At 38.7% G+C, this 20,293-nt stretch overlaps 2 protein-coding genes across 2 annotated transcripts in view; both read left to right on the plus strand.

Annotated features, from left to right (window-relative positions):
- Positions 1–1,151, plus strand: part of LOC148803269 (uncharacterized) — a 32,989-nt gene extending 31,838 nt beyond the window's left edge. The window contains exon 2 of the mRNA XM_088894808.1: positions 305–1,151. Coding sequence (XP_088750934.1) covers positions 305–1,151 — 847 coding nt within the window. The remainder of the gene's footprint in view (positions 1–304) is intronic.
- A 1,359-nt stretch (positions 1,152–2,510) lies between these two features.
- Positions 2,511–11,133, plus strand: LOC148803271 (uncharacterized). Its single transcript, XM_088894812.1, has 4 exons — positions 2,511–2,913; positions 3,307–3,453; positions 3,573–4,474; positions 10,948–11,133. The coding sequence occupies exons 1-4, from the start codon at positions 2,511–2,513 to the stop codon at positions 11,131–11,133; spliced, it is 1,638 nt and encodes a 545-aa protein (XP_088750938.1).
- The last annotated feature ends 9,160 nt before the right edge of the window (positions 11,134–20,293 follow it).

Genomic DNA, 20,293 nt, shown 5'->3' on the forward strand with positions numbered 1-20,293 from the left:
TCATGAGGAAAACTCCAGAGGAAGCATATGACTTAGTGGAGGAGATGGCATCAAATAGCTACCAGTGGAGCAACGATCAAACCAATCAAAGGGGAGTACACCACATAGATTCATTTGCATCCCTATTTGCACAAATAGCCAATCTAAATAAGAGACTGGATAATTTTAGTATTGCATCCATTAGTACATCATCTAGCATCTCATGCGATTTATGTGGTCAAATAGGACATGCCAATTCTGATTGTCAAATAAATAGTCCTTTTATTTCCCATGAAAATGCTAATTTTATCTCTCATGCTGGTAGGACAAACTACAACCCATATTCAAATACATACAACCCAGGGTGGAGGAGTCATCTGAACTTTTCATGGAGTAACAATCAGCAAAAGACACCCATGGGATTCCAACCACAGCCGCCCCCACAAGAAAAATGGAGCAATTTGGAGGAGATGATCTCTAAGTTCAACACTGCTGAAGCAAAATTCCAAAGCCATGAAACATCAATTAAGAACTTAGAGGCTCAAGTGGGGCAGATCGTGAGCATATTATCAGAGAGGAAAGAAGGAAGTCTACCCAGCAACACAGAAAAGAATCCCAGAGAGCATGTGAACGCCATAGCCTTAAGAAGCGGGAAGACAATCGGCGAAACCCAAGAAGACGACAAGGAAGCTGAATCGGCCAATCTGCAAAAGGAGAATGAGGGAAGTACCCCTAAACTAAATTTACATGAAATTCAACTCCCTATTCCCTACCCAAGAAGATTTTTGAAGGCCAAATTAGATAAACAATTTGAAAAATTTTTGGAAGTGTTTAAAAAGATTCACATTAACCTTCCTCTTCTTGTTGTGTTATCACAGATGCCCAAGTATGCAAAATTCCTGAAGGAGGTGATGTCCAATAAAAGAAAATGGGAGGATTGCGAGATGGTAAAACTAAATGAAGAATGTTCGGCCATTCTTCAAAATAAGCTACCACCAAAATTGAAGGATCCAGGGAGTTTCTCTATACCTTGCACCATAGGAAATGCTGAATTCGATAAAGCCTTATGTGATCTTGGTGCTAGTATAAATTTAATGCCCTATTCTATTTTTAAGAGACTTGGATTACATGAACTAACATCTACCACCATTACCCTACAACTGGCTGATTGAAGCATCAAATACCCTAGGGGAATAGTGGAAGATGTCTTAGTTAAAGTAGGGAATTTCATCATCCCTGCTGATTTCATTGTGTTGGATATGGAGGAGGACAGATCGATGCCATTAATTCTAGGGAGACCCTTTCTTGCAACCGGTAATGCTTTAATTGATGTACAAAAGGGTCAACTTACTCTTAGGATTAATGGAGAAGAAATGATATTTAATGTTTTTCAAACCCTAAAGTATCCCAACACTAAAGAACATGAAATTTATGTAATCGACTCCATTGATGTGGTGGCAGCAGAAATTAATAAATCAAAGATAGATGACCCCCTTGCAAACTGTCTCATTAATTCTAGTAATAGCATGCAAGTAATGGAGGACAAAGTAGAGGAGGTAATAAATTATTTAGAGGTCGGCCAAGAAGAGTGCAAGCCAAGAAAATGGAGATTTCTACCGTTAGATGGGCTGATCTCCTCTAAACAATTATTACCCTCCATCAAAGCACCTCCAGCTTTGGAACTCAAACCCTTACCTTTCATTTAAAATATATGTTTTTGGGAGACAGTTCCACCTTACCTGTAATTATCTCATCTGATTTGACAGGTCTCCAAGAGGAAAAGCTTGTGAGGGTACTCAAGCAACACATATCGGCCATAGGATGGAGCATTGCAGACATAAAAGGAATCAGCCCGTTGGTATGCACACACAAAATTCTGATGGAGGAAGGTTGCAGTCCCAAGGCACAACCACAAAGGAGGCTGAATCCAAAAATGCAACAGGTGGTAAAGGCAGAAATTCTGAAATGGCTCGAAGCAGGTATTATTTATCCAATTTCAGATTCATCATGGGTAAGCCCCGTTCAAGTCGTACCAAAGAAAGGTGGGATGACTGTAATTATAAACGAAAAATAATGAATCAACTCCCACAAGAACAATAACTGGCTGGAGGGTGTGCATAGACTATCGAAAATTAAATGAGGCCACTAGGAAAGATCACTTTCCACTGCCATTTATTGATCAGATGATAGAGAGACTTGCAGGGCACGAATATTATTGCTTCCTGGACGGCTACTCCGGATACCTTCAAGTATCCATTGCACTGGTAGATCAGGAAAAAACCACTTTTACTTGCCCTTATGGGACCTTTGCCTTTAGGAGAATGCCATTTGGACTATGCAATGCACCTGCCACTTTCCAACGATGTATGATGTCATTATTTGGTGACTTCATCGATGACTTCATGGAAGTCTTCATGGATAATTTCTCTATTTATGGATCATCATTCAATGATTTCTTGCTTAATTTGGAAAAGGTACTCCAAAGGTGTGAGGAATCTAACCTTGTTTTAAACTGGGAAAAATGCCATTTCATGGTTAGAGAAAGAATCGTTCTAGGGCATAAGGTGTCCTCCCGGGGCATCGAGGTTGATAAAGCTAAAATAGAACTGATTGAAAAATTACCTCCACCACAGTCAGTAAAAGATGTTAGGGGCTTTCTCGGGCATGTCGGTTTTTATAGGCGGTTCATCAAAGATTTTTCAAAAATTGCCAGGCCCCTAACAAATCTGCTAGTTAAGGATGTGCCTTTTGATTTCAATGATGATTGTTTGCAAGAATTCAACACCCTTAAAGAGAAATTGGTTCAAGCACCGATTGTATCAGCTCCTAAATGGGAACTACCCTTCGAAATAATGTGTGATGCAAGCAATGATACCTTAGGCGCAGTTTTAGGGCAAAGAAAATATAAGAAATTTCATACAATTTACTATGCAAGTAGGACCATGAATGAAGCACAAAAAAATTATTCCACTACCAAAAAAGAACTACTTGCAGTAGTATTTGCTATTGAAAAATTCATATCCTATTTGCTCTTATCTAAAGTCATCATATTCACTAACCATGCTACCTTGAGGTATCTGCTTGCTAAGAAGGATGCAAAACCTAGGCTGCTACAATTGATCTTGTTGTTGCAAGAATTTGATTTAAAAATTAAGGACAAGAAGGGTAGTGAGAATACGGTAGCTGACCATTTATCAAGGCTGGATGAAAAGTATGTCAAGAATATTGATAATTCAGCCTTACATGATGAATTCCTAGATGAGCAACTTTATGCGATTAATGATAATAATGAACCTTGGTTTGCTGATTTGGCTAATTTCTTGGCAGGGAATGTGATGCCTCTTCACCTGACATATCAACAGAGAAAGAAATTTTTCTCTGATGTGAAATATTACTTGTGGGATGAACCCTACTTGTACAAAATCTGCAGGGACAGATTGATAAGGAGATGTATTCCTGAGGAGGAAGTACAAAGTGTCATACAATTCTGCCATGACAAAGAGCAGGAGATCACCATGGAGCATCAAGAACTGCTTCAAAAATTCTTCAAAGCGGTTTGTACTGGCCATCACTCTTCAGGGATGTATTCAAAGATGTAAGTGCTTGCGATCATTGCCAAAGGACAGGTAATATCTCCCGAAAAAATGAGATGCCCTTGAGCAACATACTTGTCTGCGAAATATTTGATGTGTGGGGCATCGATTTCATGGGACCCTTTCCAAAGTCTGTTAATAATTCTTATATACTTGTGGCTGTGGACTATGTGAGCAAATGGGTGGAAGCATGTGCCTACCCTACTAATGATGCTCGAGTTGTCATTAAATTCATGAAAAATTTCATATTTACTCGTTTTGGAACACCTCGAGCCATCATAAGTGATGGGGGGAAGCACTTTTGCAATAGGCAATTTGAACAACTGTTAAATAAGTATGGTGTTACACACCAAATTGCAACCCCTTACCACCCTCAGACCAGCGGCCAAGTAGAAGTCTCTAATAGGGAATTAAAGCAGATTTTAGAAAAAATGGTTACCACATCCAAGAGAGATTGGTCCTTAAAGTTAGATGATGCACTTTGGGCTTACCGTACTGCATTTAAAACCCCAATTGGTATGTCGCCCTACCAACTAGTTTTCGACAAAGCATGCCATCTACCCGTTGAGTTGGAACATAAAGCTTATTGGGCTACCAAATTTCTGAATTTTGAATTAAGCAATGCGGGTGAGGCAAGGAAACTTCAGCTCAATGAGTTAAATGAATGGAGGAATCACGCTTACGAGAATGCCCGTACTTACAAAGAAAAAACCAAGGCATGGCATGACTCTCGAATTGCTGGGAAGGAGTTCAAGGAAGGAGATAAGGTGCTGCTCTTTAGTTCTCGCCTAAAGCTATTTCCTGGGAAGTTAAAAACCAGGTGGAGCAGACCTTTTGTGGTGGCTAAGGTATTCCCATATGGAGCAATCGAACTACATAATGATGATGGGAGTACATTCAAGGTAAATGGACAGTGGTTGAAACATTATATTGAAGGAGAGCAACCCATCCACCATGGGTCCATTCTTTCCTTAAAACCGCCATAAAAAGAAAGGTGAAAGTCAAGCTCATGACTTAAAAAGAGCGCTTGTGGGAGGCAACCCATTAAGTTTAGTTATTTGTCTATTCAGTTTTTTTTTTTTTATGAGTGTGTATTTCTTCTCACCTCATATCTCACATCTACAGGCTCTCAACGAGGCATTCAAGGAAGTCCTCTTAACTCTCTCTCCTTGTTTTTGCTATGAATATTCCATACATTGAGGACAATGTAGATCTTAAGTGTGGGGGAGGATTAAGGGGTTGATAAAATTTTTGAACTCTAGTATGCTTTGATCAACACTTTTTAACCTTTCCTTTTGAAATTTTTACTCCTTAGAGACTTGTTTTTGAATAATTGCAAACCACCTTGAATCATGTGTTTAGGTGGGATAGACAGGAAAGGATGCAGACAAATCTAGCTGAAATTTTTGGCTATGGAAGGTATCTCAGTAGTTTGAATGATCAACGGGCAAGATGCAATATAGATTTGACCCTTGTGAGCATTTGGTTTTTAACGAACAAACATGGGTTGATTATTCTAGAACTTGTTTTGTTAGGCATGTTAAGACCACGATAATGAGTTCATGTATTGGAACACGTTATCCAAAAAAAAAAAAAAAAACTCGTGTGAGATGGAGCATAAAATGCACTCACACCGAGAGAAAAAAAAAGAGCTAGTGTGAGATGGAGCATAAAATGCACTCATCCCTAGATCCCAAACCCTAATTCACCTTTTGATGCATTGCACTCATGATAGGTGGTGGAGATGTGATACATAAGCAAGCTTATGGTAATAACATCCCTTGTTTTGTTATGAAGAATTATGAGAGAGTATTTTTTGAATCTTACTACATGTGATTATGAAAACAAAGAGGGCTTACTCTAGCCCTAAATTGCTCATGCGAAGAGATGTCTGCTTCCCTTGATTGTCAATCTCACTTGGGGACATGAGGATTGGCGATTTAAGATTATTCCTTGACAAATTAAAGAGGAAAAGAAATGGATGAATGGAATGACCATTAATATTGGATCAAGAGATGCGGGAGAACCAATACCCTATTGAGAAAAATCCAAGACCATCTTTTAGTTCTCTTGTTCTTGTTTTAATTTTGTTTTGAGTTTTGTCTTGCCCGAGGACGGGCAAGAGTTTAAGTGTGGGGGATTTGATGAGAAGAGAATTTATCATATTTTTATCCCCAATTACTCTGTCTTTTATACTGAATTAGCACCTAATTGGACTCATATTTCTGTTCAGAACATGAAAGAAGGCATCAAGAGCAAAGAAAGACAAATCGGATGTTTTTTCACAGTTTTGACATCATTCAGTGATCTGGGCCTAACTCGCGTCTCCAAACTCTGAATGGGCTGATTCAAGATCCACTGGAAAGATAAGAGAAAAATCCACAACTTTCGTATTTTGAGCTTTCACTGATTCGGCCTACATCGAAGTCAAATCCGGGCCCGAAGTCGGGGCAATTTCGTAGGAAGGCACAATCCACAGTTGAAGCCCAACTCGCAGAAAAGCCTGGCTGAAGCCCAATTCGCAGAGGAGGTCTATTATGAATCCAAGAACAAGAAACTAATAAGAATCCTTCCAGATCTAAATTCTTGATGTAATCTTAGAGAGATAAAGGGATTGAGTTCATTAGATAAAGAGATAAGATTAGAATTAGGATATGACTTTCCATTCTTGTAAGATTAACTTCAAGAGGAAGTAGGAGACCACCCCCCTCCCCTTCAATTTATATAAAGGAGGGGGCGGACCAGCTAAAGGCATCACTGAATCACTCAATTTCTGATTTGAATCAAGAAGCAAGGAGCAATCAGTCAAGAAGGGTTCAAGAAAGGTTCAAGAATTCAAGAAGAAGGTGGCAGCAAGAAGAGGAGATCTCAGCACTATGGGCGAATTCAAGAGTTCTTTCTTCCCCTTTGTTTGCTTTAATTCTTACATCATGAACTAATTTGTTTCTTGCTAGGGCTATGGAAAGCCCAATTATGTTAATGAATATATTTTTATCTTCTTGATTTATCCAAGATTGTGATTTCCATATAGTCTATGAATTATTGTGCTTAATGCAATTAAGAGCTTGGCCACCTCTTAATTGATTTGGGTTATGTGAATGAATTGAGAGAGGAATTCACATAATTGACAGAATAATTCATAGTGTGAATTGAATGGTATATAGAGATATATATACATGATTCATCTGAATTTAATGGTTTTCTTGGACTTAATGCACTTCCATCTTGATAGCTCTACTCGAGAGATCTAAGGGTTACCTGATGGGCGTAGGTTTAGTATATCTCGAGAGAGAATATTAAATAAATTTGGGAAAATCTCAGCTTATGGGAATGACAATTAGTCTTGGATAATCAGGCCCATCAATATTCATTACATTGGTTAGGTGGACCAAAAGTCCTAGCGATTTCACCATTTGCATATTCGATTAGTGATCATCTTTGTTTTTATTTTCTTTGTTCCAGTTTTATTTTCAATAGTTCTTGCTCAATCCTAAATTTCGATTGTCCAAATAATTAAGGAAAACTGTGATTCTAATACTTATTTTGTTAAATCCCCGTGGGAATGATATTATTATACTATTTGATAACTAGTGCACTTGCTAGGGTTATTTTTATAGCTATCAATAATATATTTATAAATAAACAAATAACATATATATGTATTATATATATTTATATGAATAAATATATAACATATATCGGATTGGATTTTCTCAGATCGGATAGGAGACGATCCAAATTCAATCCAATTTATGATCGAATCTCATTATCTGATTCAAAATCCAAACAGGGGTGATCCGAATTCGACCAAATAGGATCGGATCTTGGATAAGATTGGAGCACAATCCGATCCATTGCATTGAGTGCTCACTATATGCACATCTAACCATGCATTAGGAATACTTCTCTACGTGTCATGGGGAGAGATGTTCCCAATACACATTTGGGATGTGCTATGGGGCACACTTTATGGGATGTCAATATGAATTCCTCTCAAAATCCAAAAAACGAATGGGCCCTTAAAAATTATGATTCATTTTTCTTCCCCTTTGTACCTCATTTGAAAATTATATATATATATATATATATATATATATACATTTGAAAACTATATAAAAACTAAAATTGAAATCGAATTATAGAAAAACCATGGTTTTTGAACCATCGTTGACTCAGACGGTCGGACCGTTCGACATGGGAACTATCCAGGAAACTAGTTCCGTTTTACCCCAAACCCGATCCTTGGCCAGAAACCGTTGAATTGGTCAACGACCCGTTGACCCGGACAGTCGAACCGTCGACCCGGAAACCAGTGGCTAGAATGGTTCCGTTTCCGGGTCATTTTATAAAACCATAAGAAAAACTGAAATAACTGAAACCAAAATTTACAGTTCGGTTTTCGGAAATATATCTATGTATATATATATATATATATATATATATATAGAAAGATAGATAGATAGATATATTATATATTATATATATTATATCTTATATAGCAAAATTCAATTAATTCGGTTTATTTATGTTAACTGAATTTATAATTCTAAAAACTGAAACTAAAATTGAAATATTTAAAAACCAAAATAGCTGAACTAAATTAACTGAAAATTAAAAAAAAAAAACTGAATAAAAAAACTAAAACAAAAAATTTTGGTTCGATTTTTTTCGATTTTAACCGAATAATGCTGACCCCTATCGTTGACATGAGAATTTGTTGCGTGTAAGCTATTTACTACTTAGCTCCATGATGTTGCCATTCTATATTTAGCCAACTTCCTGAATGACATATAGCTAGGGTTGCAACTTGGGAAGGCTCATCTAGAATCCAACCTTGCCCAATCCGACCTGGTCTTAAAAACTTGGGCATGACCTGAATTCAAGTTGGGCTCATGTTGAGAGTCATCAAGAAGCTTGAACCCAATCCAAACTTTCAGTCCAACCTAACCCAAGTCTTAGGTCCCGTACTCAAACTTTCAATCCAACCAAAGCAAAGTCTTAGGCCCGCTCTTTTTTTTTTTTTTCTTTTGGAAATAGGAGGGGTGAATTGGTCAACAGGAAAGTGGTTTTCATTGTCCAACTTTCCTATGTTTTTGTTTTGATAAGTTGTGGCCTTATGGTAAAGTTCTTTTCCCTGGGTATTATTTACCTAGGTAAGTCATACCCATCTCGTAAGTGGAGTAGCGTGAGTTGATAAAATGTAATGGGACAAATTTGCCCATTCTAATAATGGCATTTTATGGGTAAAAATATTATTGTATAACTTATACAAGAATCAAAAGAACATAGGTAAGTGAACTTTTATGGGTAAAAATATTAGGGCCAATGCACCCAAGCTACACCCCTAAGCCAGTTTTGCATCTGTTTTTAAACAATTTTGTTTAAAGTGCAAATTAATTTGCATTAATGTAAATCCATGGAAGTGTAAATAAGCTAAGTGTAAATTCTATCTTAGTTTTGTTTAAGATATGAATTTGTTATATTTGTTTTTGAGAAGTAAAATATAAAGTAAAATGCCGTGGTCCTCACCTTACACGAAAGAGAATAGAGGTAGGAGAGTTATTTGTTTGGGAGTGAGTAAGAAGTAAGATGGTGTAGCCCCCACTTTATATGAAAGAGAAATGATGTTAGAGGAAGGTGGTTCAAATTTTGCATCTATTTTTGGAATGCAAAATTTATATCTAGTTCAGATTTGCACTGTAAACAAATATAGCCTTAACTAATAATTTTGTACCTAGCTTAATTTGTCATCTGTTTCATTGTAATTATTATGTTGCACTCCTATCTGATGCAAAATTTTTACCGTGCTTCATTTGCATTCATTGGCAGTGCAATTTTCTTTTTATCTCAAAAGTTTATGAAATTTGCAGAATCTTCCTCTTACTCCCTACCATACTTCCAAGGTTCAAAATAGCAATTTTAATGTTGTGTATTGTACTAATAAACTTTTTTGATAAAAATAAACATTACCATTCATGCAAAAACTCATTATACAAAGAGTTGAGAAAAAAGGGAAGATTATCCAAATTAGCCACCTCCCCATCCCCACCTTGGGCCTGTTTATCCGTTTCATTGGCCATTAAGTTCTTATTTATAGGGATATAAACAAAAGAAACCCCAACCTGAGTAGAATTTTTGAGAAAAGTCTATTAGGCTCAGTTGGAAGGAGTACAAATGCAAATATGTAGAATACAAAACCTTATAATTTGCATTATTTTGTATATATTTGCACGGTACATATTTGCATTTGTAGTCTTTCCAAACTCAGCCTTAGAAGCAAAAGAAACTGCCGCTTCCATCTTGAGCACTAAACCCGTCCCATGGTATTTCTTCCCTATTGCTGCCACAAAGGAACTTGTGTTAGTGAGAGACACAAAAGCATAGGCTCCCTGACCATTCCATCAACACACTACCATCACAAAAGAAGAAGAGAAACTCTGCCCTCTGGAAGGCAACTCTCCAAGGGAGATGAACAGGCTTTTGCTTAGTGCAGCTTTTAGTGCCTTTTTCATGTTGAGGCGAGAATCTCACCGCCTCACTCGTAGCTTTCTGAATTTGGGAGTAAGCTTTGTTACTACACTAGATTTTGTTTCTAAAAATATAGTCATTTATAAACCACCAATTATAATAAACAATAACTGAAAGCCAGATTAAGAAGCCTCTTTGGTCTTTTTTATTTCCAAGGGAAGCTAACATTGAGTATATTTAGCCATTCAGTATTGAAAAGATCTTACGATTCACACTTTTTGACAATCTGGGAGACGATCGAAACTGTCGAAAGACCACTCTGATTCATCACAACTCATGGAATCTTAATCCACCCCCTGTCCCAACTCATTCTTCATAGACTTTGCACATTCTTCTTGGTCCATCAGTTCTCTAGATCTTAGCCGCTCTCTCATTTTATCTTCCCCAATCTCATCCAAAATTCCACACGGTCAATGGAGTTGCTATCATTGCGCCCATTCCCATTAAGAGATGATCAACAAGTTTTTATCAAGGGGGCAGGTTCAAACAACTTGATAGCATAGGGAACAATCGAATGGAGAGAACTCGAAGCGCGGGAGGGTTCCAGAAGGTAAACCGGTGGAAAAAGGAGCTGAAAGTTGAGTCGAAGAGATTCTTGTTCGATCTTGGAAGGACTGGAGGCAGGAACCTACTGAAAATCAGAGAAGAAAAGAGGGCGGCAGTTCTCCTAACAGACGAAGTGGTGTTGTGGTTGAAAGGCTTTATTGATGGAGTGACTCTTACTCTATCAGAAAAGAAGGCCGGAGGAACTCCATAGGAGTGCACAGGAAAAGATTTGTAGTTGAGCTGAGAAGAAATGAGAGAGGATGGTTCATTGCTGTCATAGAATTTTTTGACAATAGGACAGATGGTTTGTTTTCCGGAAGGGAAGGAGGCACAGGAGCGGCTGGCTGTTGCAGATACATTACACGATTATCTAAACGAGATACAAGACGTGAGTACAAAGGAGCCCAGAGAGCACAAACTTTCGATCCAAGAAGGTGACAGAGATGATGAGGAGCAAGGAAGCACAAAGCAGAGTCCTTCCAGTTGAGGAGAAGCTTTTGCTAGTTCGATAGGGATGAAAAGGCTTTTGATGCAGGCGGAGAAGAATACCTAGGTGAGGAGAATGGTGGTAACAGCTAATAAGGAAGTGAAGGATTGGAGAGAAGTGTTGGATACAGTGGTGTGCAACGTAGGGACTCAATCCAATGTTGCGTTGAAGCCCTTTTCTGAAAGGAAGGCAATCCTTGACGTAGGTGATGAGCAGTGGGATCTCACTACATTTGATTCTGAAGAGGGTCTGCTCCAGCTCCAGAATTGGAAGCCACTCTGTAATGAAATGGAACTCAACCCTGGAAGTTTCATACTCAAGTTGTTAGGTCTTCTGTTTCATCTATGGAACGTGTCGAACCTGGAGAAAATAGTGAAGTTGTTGGGAGGAGCCATGGAGGAGTTTTAACTTTCAGGATTTACACGCTGCTAAGGTTAAAATTGCAGGAGTGAAACCAGAGTTGCTGCCCAGATCAGTTGATGTGTTAGCTGATGGATACTGGTATCGTGTTTGGCTAATTTCGGAAGTGGAAGCGACCCTTGGGGAAGAAGAACAAAGGTTGAAGACGCTGAGGTGGCAGGCTGGTATACACGTGGCATGCAACCGGTGGTGAGAGTTACTGGCGAGCAAGGAGATTTATTTGGGGAAGCTGTAAAGTCGGCCAAGGAAAACCAAGGCACAAGTAAGCTAATTAAAGGAAAGAATTCAAAAAATTTTGAATTATTAGGAGCAAAAGTGGGCCGGGTTTCCTATGCTGATGTGGCCATTGGCCAAGAGGGGGAGTGGGTCGAGTAAATATAATATGAGAACCGCCTGCTCTGAACCAACCGGGGGTAGATGCGGTTTAGCCAGTGGTGTGAAAACCGACCCACGTGATGTTTTAAGTGATCACGTGGGTCAGGGGAAGCAGCTCGCGACTATAGACAGCAGCTTTAGTCTATCTTCTTCTCCAACGAAGATAGTTCAGGTTGGACAGTCACGAAGGACTAAACAGGATTCAAGGGGTTTCCTACAATGGGTACCTCGGACAAACGTGGCTTCGGATGTTCACTCTTATTCAGACCGCCAAAACCCTAGGTCTGCACGAGCAAATGTGGCAGAGAGGGACTCAGTGGATGAAGGTTGGGTAGCTTGCAGTTTGGAGGAGCTTGAAGGGGAAGATGACTCTGAAGTTTCCTCCAGTCTCGGTAGTTTGTAGGTGGAAGAGATTGTAGCCAATCTAGACCCAGAACGATTTTTTACGAAAGAAGTAGAAAACGACATTATTGATGGTGTAACGACTCGACCTGATAGAGAAGAGGAGGCGGACGCAACTGAGCACAGACAAATCCTTGGGGGTGGAAACCTTTGCTCTCAACCAGAAGTTCCATTGCCAAACCAGATTCCAAGGCAGGCTATATGTAAGGAAGTTTTTTATGCTTCCCAGCAACAAAATAGAAGTATGTCAGTAAGGGGTAAACAACAGGGTGTGGGAAGTATTACTTGTGTTATATAAGAGAAAGGAAAGCTGTCCATTCAGAACCAAGCCAAGGAAATAGATAACATTCACACTCCAAAACAGGGAATAACAGACACTGTACCAGCAGTCACTGCAGTTCCCCCCAAAATCAGCAAAACCCAGGTATCTGTGTCAATTCGATTTTTGTTACTAATGACTGCTCTCTCTCTGTTGTGCCAGATTCCCTTCCCATTCCAGAGGACGGAGCCCGTGTTGGAGAAGAAGGAAGAAAAGAGAGTGGTAGAAGTGGAGATGACATTGAAAAAGGTGAAAAGGAGGAGGAGGCAATAGAGAGAAATATAAGAATCTGGGAAATGTTAAAGAAGCTAGTGGATGAATTTGAGGAAAATAACTTACTGAAGGAGATGGCAGATGGGCTAGGTGTAGAAAATGAGAAGGGTGTAGGAAGTGGTGAGGGAATAAGTAGGAAAGGAAGTCCCAATAAGTTAAGTGTGAGGGAGGGGAACAGTGAGGATTTCGTGGCAGCTTTTGTGAGGAACCTAGGGTATAGCATGAAAAACCCAAATGATCTAAAGACTTTCTTGCAAAAGGAGGAGGAAGGTAAGGTGAGGAAGAGGAAACTGAGTGAGGCCAAAAGATTGATAAGGGATGCTGGGGGTACAAGCTTTTGGGTGTCAAAGGGAAAGGAAGGAAGGGGGTTAAGTGATGACCGATTGGGTTTGGGGGAGGAAAACAAGAGAGCAGAATGAAAATTGTCAGTTGGAATGTTAGAGGATTGGGAAGTGCTAGGAAAAGAGCAGTAATTAAAGAGGTGTTTAAAAAGATAAACCCAGATGTAGTTATGTTACAGGAGTCTAAGAGAGTAGAATTTGATGCTAAATGGGCCAGGAGTATTTGGAGAGCTGGGGGGATCTGCAGGGGGTATAATTACACTTGGAAGAATGAGGTCTGCGTAGGATTGGAAGAATTGATAGGCCAATTTTCAGTATCTTTGAAGTTTAAGTAGGTAGAGGATAGATTTGAGTGGGTTTTAACAAATGTTTACGGGCCTAATGATTATACAGAGAGGAGGGTTTTGTGGGAAGAATTAGGGGATATAAGGGGTTTGTGGGAAGGACCTTGGTGTATAGGAGGTGATTTTAATGTAGTCAGGTTTTTAGAAGAAACAAATAATCATAGGCAAAGGGTGACTACAAGCATAAGAAAGTTTAATCGGTTTGTGGAGGTGTTTGAACTTAAAGAGATTCCTATGGTGCATAGAAATTTCACATGGTCCAATCTACAAGTTAATCCCATTTGTTCTAGGCTTGATAGATTTCTCTTCTCAGTAGATTGGGAGGAACATTGGGGTAATTTGACATCGATGACACTTCCTAGGGTAACCTCATATCATTCGCCTATTATGATTAGAGAGGAAAAATTGGGAAATACAAGGCCTGCCCCATTCAGATTTGAAAATATGTGGTTACACCACCCAGGTTTTATTAATAAAATCAAGGATTGGTGGTTAGAAAGTGACCCCTCAATAGAATGGTATGGGATGAGGTACCATAGGAAGTTATAATTTTTGAAGGGCAAAATTAAGGAATGGAATAAGCTTGAACTTGGAAGGCTAGAAAAAAGGAAGCAAGCTGTGATTGCACAATTGGAAGATCTGGTTGTGAAGGAAGGGAGGGGTTGTATTACATAGGAGGACAAAACAAAGGTGGAAATTGCGAAACAATTAGAGGATGAATTGCTCAATGAGGAAATTAGTTGGAAACAAAAGTCAAGGTGTAAATGGTTGAAGGAGGATGATAGGAATACCAAATTTTTTCATGCTATGGCAAGTGGGAGAAGAAGAAAAAATCTCATCTCAAGTTTGGAAGTGAAGGAGACAATCATTTCTAATCATGGTGAGATTGCTAGGGCCTTTACAAACCATTTTATATCTATCTATAGAAAGCGTTTAAGTAATAGGGTGTGGATTGAGGGGATGGAGTGGCCAAATCTAAGTGGAAGGGATAGGGAGTGGTTGGAGAGAAAGTTTGAAATGGAGGAAGTCAAAGAGGCAATATTCTCTATGGATAGATCAAAAGCACCAGGCCCAGATGGTTTTACGATGGCATTTTATCAAGACTGTTGGGAAATTTTGAAAGAGGAGCTAATGATGGTCTTTGATGAGTTTCACAGAAGATGAGAGATCAATCTAGGGTTGAATTCTACTTTCATTGCTTTGGTTCCCAAGAAGAGAAAAGCAACACACCCAAGGGACTATAGACCAATCAGTTTAGTAATACCTTGTATAAGATCATTGCGAAGGTCTTGTCTCTTAGAATTAGACAGGTACTCAATACCATTGTGTCAAATAATCAATGAGCTTTTGTGAGAGGTAGGCAGATAATTAATCAAATACTTATAGCAAATAAGAGTGTGGAGGACTTCAAGAAATCAAGGAAAAAGGGTGTGGTTTGTAAGTTAGATTTGGAAAAAGCCTATAACTTGGTAGATTGGTCCTTTTTGTTGGAGGTGATAATCAATTTTGGGTTCAGGGATAGATGGTGCAAGTGGGTGCTAGGGTGTATTAGGACTTGCCATTACTCTATTTTGGTGAATGGAACGGTAGTGGACTTTCTATCGGCATTGAGGGGAAAAAGACAAGGAGACCCCCTTTCTCATTTCTTGTTCACCTTGGTTGCTGAAGTCTTGGGGAGATTGATCTCTAGGGCAAACTCTAGGAGCTTAATCAAAGGGTGGAGGGTAGGCAGGGAGGACATACCACTCACACACTTGTTTCATAGATGATACGATTCTTTTCTGTGAGGGAGGGGACATGACTTGGATTAGGAATCTGAAACACACTATACAACGTTTTGAGCAAATGCCAAATCAAAAAGTTAATTCTGATAAAAGTGGTGTGGTGGGTGCGAATATGAAGGAAAGTGAGATCTTTGCATGTGCAAACATTTTGGAATGTGAAGTGTCGGATTGGCCTCTAACTTACCTCGGCCTTCCTCTTGATAATCCTCAGAAATGAAGTTTTTTGACTCCAGTTGTGGAGAAGTTTGAAAAGAGACTTGCATCTTGGAAGAAGAATTATTCATCTCTAGGAGGAAGAATCACCCTAATTAGGTCTACCTTAGCTAACCTACCCGTTTATTACTTTTTAGTTTTTAAGGTGCCTGTAGGAGTGGCTAACAAGTTGGAAAAGTTGATGAGAGATTTTTTCTAGGAGCCTAGGGAGGAGAAAAAGGAGGAGAAAAAGAATCATAGGGTTAGGTGAGAGGTGGTGTATAGAAGTAAGCAAGAGGGAGGCTTAGGGATTGGGAATATTAGGAAGAGGAACTTGACTCTACTAGGGAAATGGCTATAAAGATTCTCATTGGAAAAGGAAAAGTTGTGGGCTAAGATAATTGACAGTATTCATAGGCTTGCAGAGAATGGATGGGACTCTGGGATTATGGCTAAGGCAACAAAAGCATCACCATGGAAATCAATCCATGCTATTTTGCCTCTATTCACTCCTTGGATCATGTATGATTTGCACTCATGTAACTCAATTAAGTTTTGGGAACATGTGTGGATAGGGGATCATCCATTGAAAGACCAATTTCCGGCCCTTTTTGCAAATTCCACCTTCAAAAATGAACCAATTGCCACTTTCCTTGTTCCCTCAAATTCAAATTCTAGGTTTGGGTGGAACTTGGGATTGAGAAAAGCCCTCAGGGGCACAGAATTGAATTGTACCTCTAATCTCCTGTCCATTCTTGATGGGGTTTTCTTGGAGCCGACAAAAACAGATAGTAGAATCTGGACCTTGTCTCCTTTTGGATCCTTTACTTGTGCCTCCTTCTTTAAAGCCCTATTGCATCTAGAAAGTCCTATTGGCTTGTCATTCCTTGTCAAGGATGTGTGGTGTCGACCTATACCTCTAAGGGTTCAGAGTTTTTATTGGGAAGCTTTTCTGGAAAACATTAACACAGGTGACTTACTTCAAAGAAAAAGACCCAATAGTTGTTTATCTCCACACTAGTGTATTCTCTATAGAGCTGCTAGTGAGTCTGATTACCACTTACTAATATCCTGTGTTTTGGTAAAAAATATTTGGGAATGGTTTGCTTCTTTGTTTGGGTGCAGGTGGAATCCCCCAACGAATGTGCAAAGCTTGTTTACCTCTTCCTCTATTAACTACCCAACAAAAAGATCAAGGACATGTGGAGGTGTGTGAGAGCTGTTGTTTGCTGGACAATATGGGAAGAAAGGAATTCAAGGATTTCTCAAAAAATGAGAGAGGGTTGGAAAATATGTTGGAAGTGATCCATATAAGGGTAATACACTGGTTAAAGACAATGGATGAGTCCACAGATTTTTCAACAGACGATATGTTAAGAAAATGGAAAGAAATTGCAAGTTCAGTCTCGGTTAAGAAGACCCTGAATACTACATGGAATCCTCCACCTCCTGGATTTATCAAATTAAATTTTGATGGTAGTAGCATGGGGAATCTAGGGCCCTCGGGTATTGGGGGGTTTTACAAGATGAGAATGGTAATATAACAGCTATGTTCTCTAGCTCAATTAGAGTGGGGGACTTGTTGAGGGCTAAGGTATTCTCAGCCTTGGAAGGGGTACAAGGCTAAAGAACTAAAGGTTAAGAAGATGATTGTAGAGGGAGATTCTGTGGTGGTAGTGAACTGGTTGAAAGAAGACAATTCTAAGCTCTGGAGTTACAGTAATGAGAAGAGGAAATTCAAATGGTTATCCAAGAATATGGAAGTTCAGTGTAATTGGGTTAAGAGAAGTGCAAACTCGTTTGCTGATGGTCTGGCTAGGCAAAGAGTGAATAGGATTTTTGGGTTTTGAGCTCAATTATAATTGTTTTGTTCTATTTCAGCTTGGGATTTATCCTTCCCTGGGGAGTTGAAATTCTTTAGCTCCCCTATTTTTTGTAACCTTATTATTATTTAATGAAATCTGTTGTTATTGATCAAAGAAAAAGGAAGTTAACATTGAAGAAATAGTCTCCAAGATAGAATTTGCCACCAAATTTGTTATGTAACCCATAGGAGAGAAAAACTATATTGCTCTTGCAAAAGGACACAAAAAGAAGAGATGGAGATGAGATTCATTTTTAGACTTACAAAAGAAACACATGGAAGAACAAGTAAACCCTCTAAGATTTAGGATCTCAGAGGTAATAACAAAGCCTCGCATTAACCACCAAAGGAACAACCTATACCTACGAATCACTAGGAGGGCCCAAACTTTTCAAATTAGAGATAGGTTAGAGTTCAACTCAAGAATACGCTTAGAGGTAAGGTGTTGAATGGTTGACCCTAAAGAAAAAGTTCCTTTTTTTCCTAAGGTCCAAAAAATTTGATCCTTAATCGAGGTCCTAACAACATGGGTCTCGTTGATCAATTGAGTTCAATCATCATCAAAATGCTAACCCACAATAGCCATATTCCATGACCCTTCCCCATCTATTACATCAACAAGGGAAAGATGAGACTATTCCCATGTAGGGGGTTCCATACGGACCAATAAAACCCTTAGCACTATTAATCTAGGGGTTTCCCCATAACGCTATCTCCCTAGTAAGCCTCACCTTCTAACCTAGAAGTGGGTAAATTTCCATTAGGGCGTTTGCTAGGTTTTTCAAAAAAATGAGTTTTTATTGAATTTTTGGGGAAAGAAATTATTTTTTCTCAGATACTTACTCTTAAGAAAATGGACCCACAAAGAGTTATCATTATTAAGAAAAGACCAGGTTACCTTCCATTGAAAAGCTTATTTAAATCTTTGACTCTCCTCAGGCCCAAACCTCTTAAAGCTTTTGGCAAGCAAATCACAGTTTGTCCAATGGTAAACTCCTTTTTATGATTCCACTAGAAGTCACTTTGGATTTTATCTATTTTCTCATTAAAACTATTTGGGAGTCTTAAAACAAACATGATATGGTTTGGGACAGCTAGTAGGATAGACTTGGTTAAGACTAATTTCCTAGCTTGAAACAAGGTAAGTGCCTTCCAATTATTCAGCTTAGAGGCAAGATGATCCAGCATGAAATATATTGAGTTAGCTTTATTCGTTTTCCATAATAAGGGGATACCTAAGTATCTAGAATGACAATCTAAATTCCCCATCTTTAATCGCCTCTTGATCAACTCTGCTCCTTTTTTACTTGCCCTTTTACTAACGAAAATGCTTGACTTCCCATAGTTTATTAGTTGTCTCTACATTCATTGAAATTTATTTAGAGTATCTAACTTATTCATAGCTATATCTCTTTGAGCCTTGGCAAAAAAGAACATATCATCACCAAGAAAATAAGTGAGAGATCAAGGGGGCTTCTCTACAGATTTTAACTCCTTTTATTAGATCTTTACTTTCAGCTTTAACAATGAGCCTAGAGAGTCCTTCCATGGCAAGGATAAAAATATAAGGGGAAAGAGGATCCCCTTGCTTAAGACCTCTAGTGGGATTAAAACGCCCTTTAGCTACCCCATTTACAAGGACAAAGAGGAGGCAGAAGAAATGTAGTAATAAATGAGCTTACACCAAGCCTTTGAGAAACCCAAAACTTTCAGGACCTCTATGATGTAATCCCATTCAATTCTATCATAGGGTTTGAGCATATCCACCTTGATGGCCATAGTCTCTAGTCCTTTTTTATTATGCTTCACATAATGAAAGATCTCATGAGTAATGACCACATTATCCAAAATTTGTCTACTCGGGACAAAGTATTTTGAAAAGGGGACACTTGTCTAACAGAGGTCTTATTATATTTGCCAAAATTTTGGAAATTACTTTATAAACAACATTTCAAAGACTAATGGGCCAAAAGTCCTTAACTTAACTACAGTTGTGTCATTTAGGGATCAGGGTAATGGAGGTGTTATTCAAAGATCTAGCAAAACAACCATTCCTAAAGAATTCCTAGAGCAGGTCCACCAAATCTTTTCTTATTGAATGCCAGAAAGTTTTAAAAAACATAGCCGGGTAATCATTAGGTCCAGGAAGGCTCCCTATGCTAAAAAGGACCTCCTTATTTCCTCTTTTGGGGGATCTTTATAAGGTCAGCATTTTCTTGATTAGAAATAATCGAGGTGAACAAATCTTGTAGATCCTTTAAATCCTAACAACCTTGGGAAGTGTACAAATCTTTGAAATAGTCAACTATCATGTCACTAATCTCTTCATGATTTGAGATCTAATGCTCGTCCTTGTCCTTGACCTAGGAAATTTTATTTCTTCTTTGGAACATAGTAGCCATTCAATGGAAGTATTCAATATTTCTATCCCCTTCTTGAAACCAAAGTTGTCTAGAGTTTTTTTTTTTTCTCAATAAAGTTCTTAACATTGGAGGTGGAAATCCCTCTCTGCCTCTAGTCATCTCACCTCATCTACAACTTCAAAATTAACTTTTCTCATATCAATGGCTTTCAACCGATTATTGATATTATGTGATTTTTCATTTATATTTCTGAAGACATTTTTTTTCAAAACCCTCAATTTTGTAATGATTTCCCTAAGCTTCTTTTGAATTCTAAAGGCCGCATACCCTCCTAGATTTGAGTCCCAACCTTCCTTAACTAATTGATGGAAATCCTCCTTGAGTAACCACATCTGATAAAAGCAGAAAGATTTAGGCTTTTGAATTTCATGAGTCATTAAGTCTAAGACAAGAGCATGATGGTATGAGCCCCATTTTGGACCT

Source organism: Nelumbo nucifera, chromosome 1 (assembly GCF_055504915.1).
Source record: "Nelumbo nucifera cultivar China Antique chromosome 1, China Antique-T2T, whole genome shotgun sequence".
Lineage (NCBI taxonomy): Eukaryota > Viridiplantae > Streptophyta > Magnoliopsida > Proteales > Nelumbonaceae > Nelumbo > Nelumbo nucifera.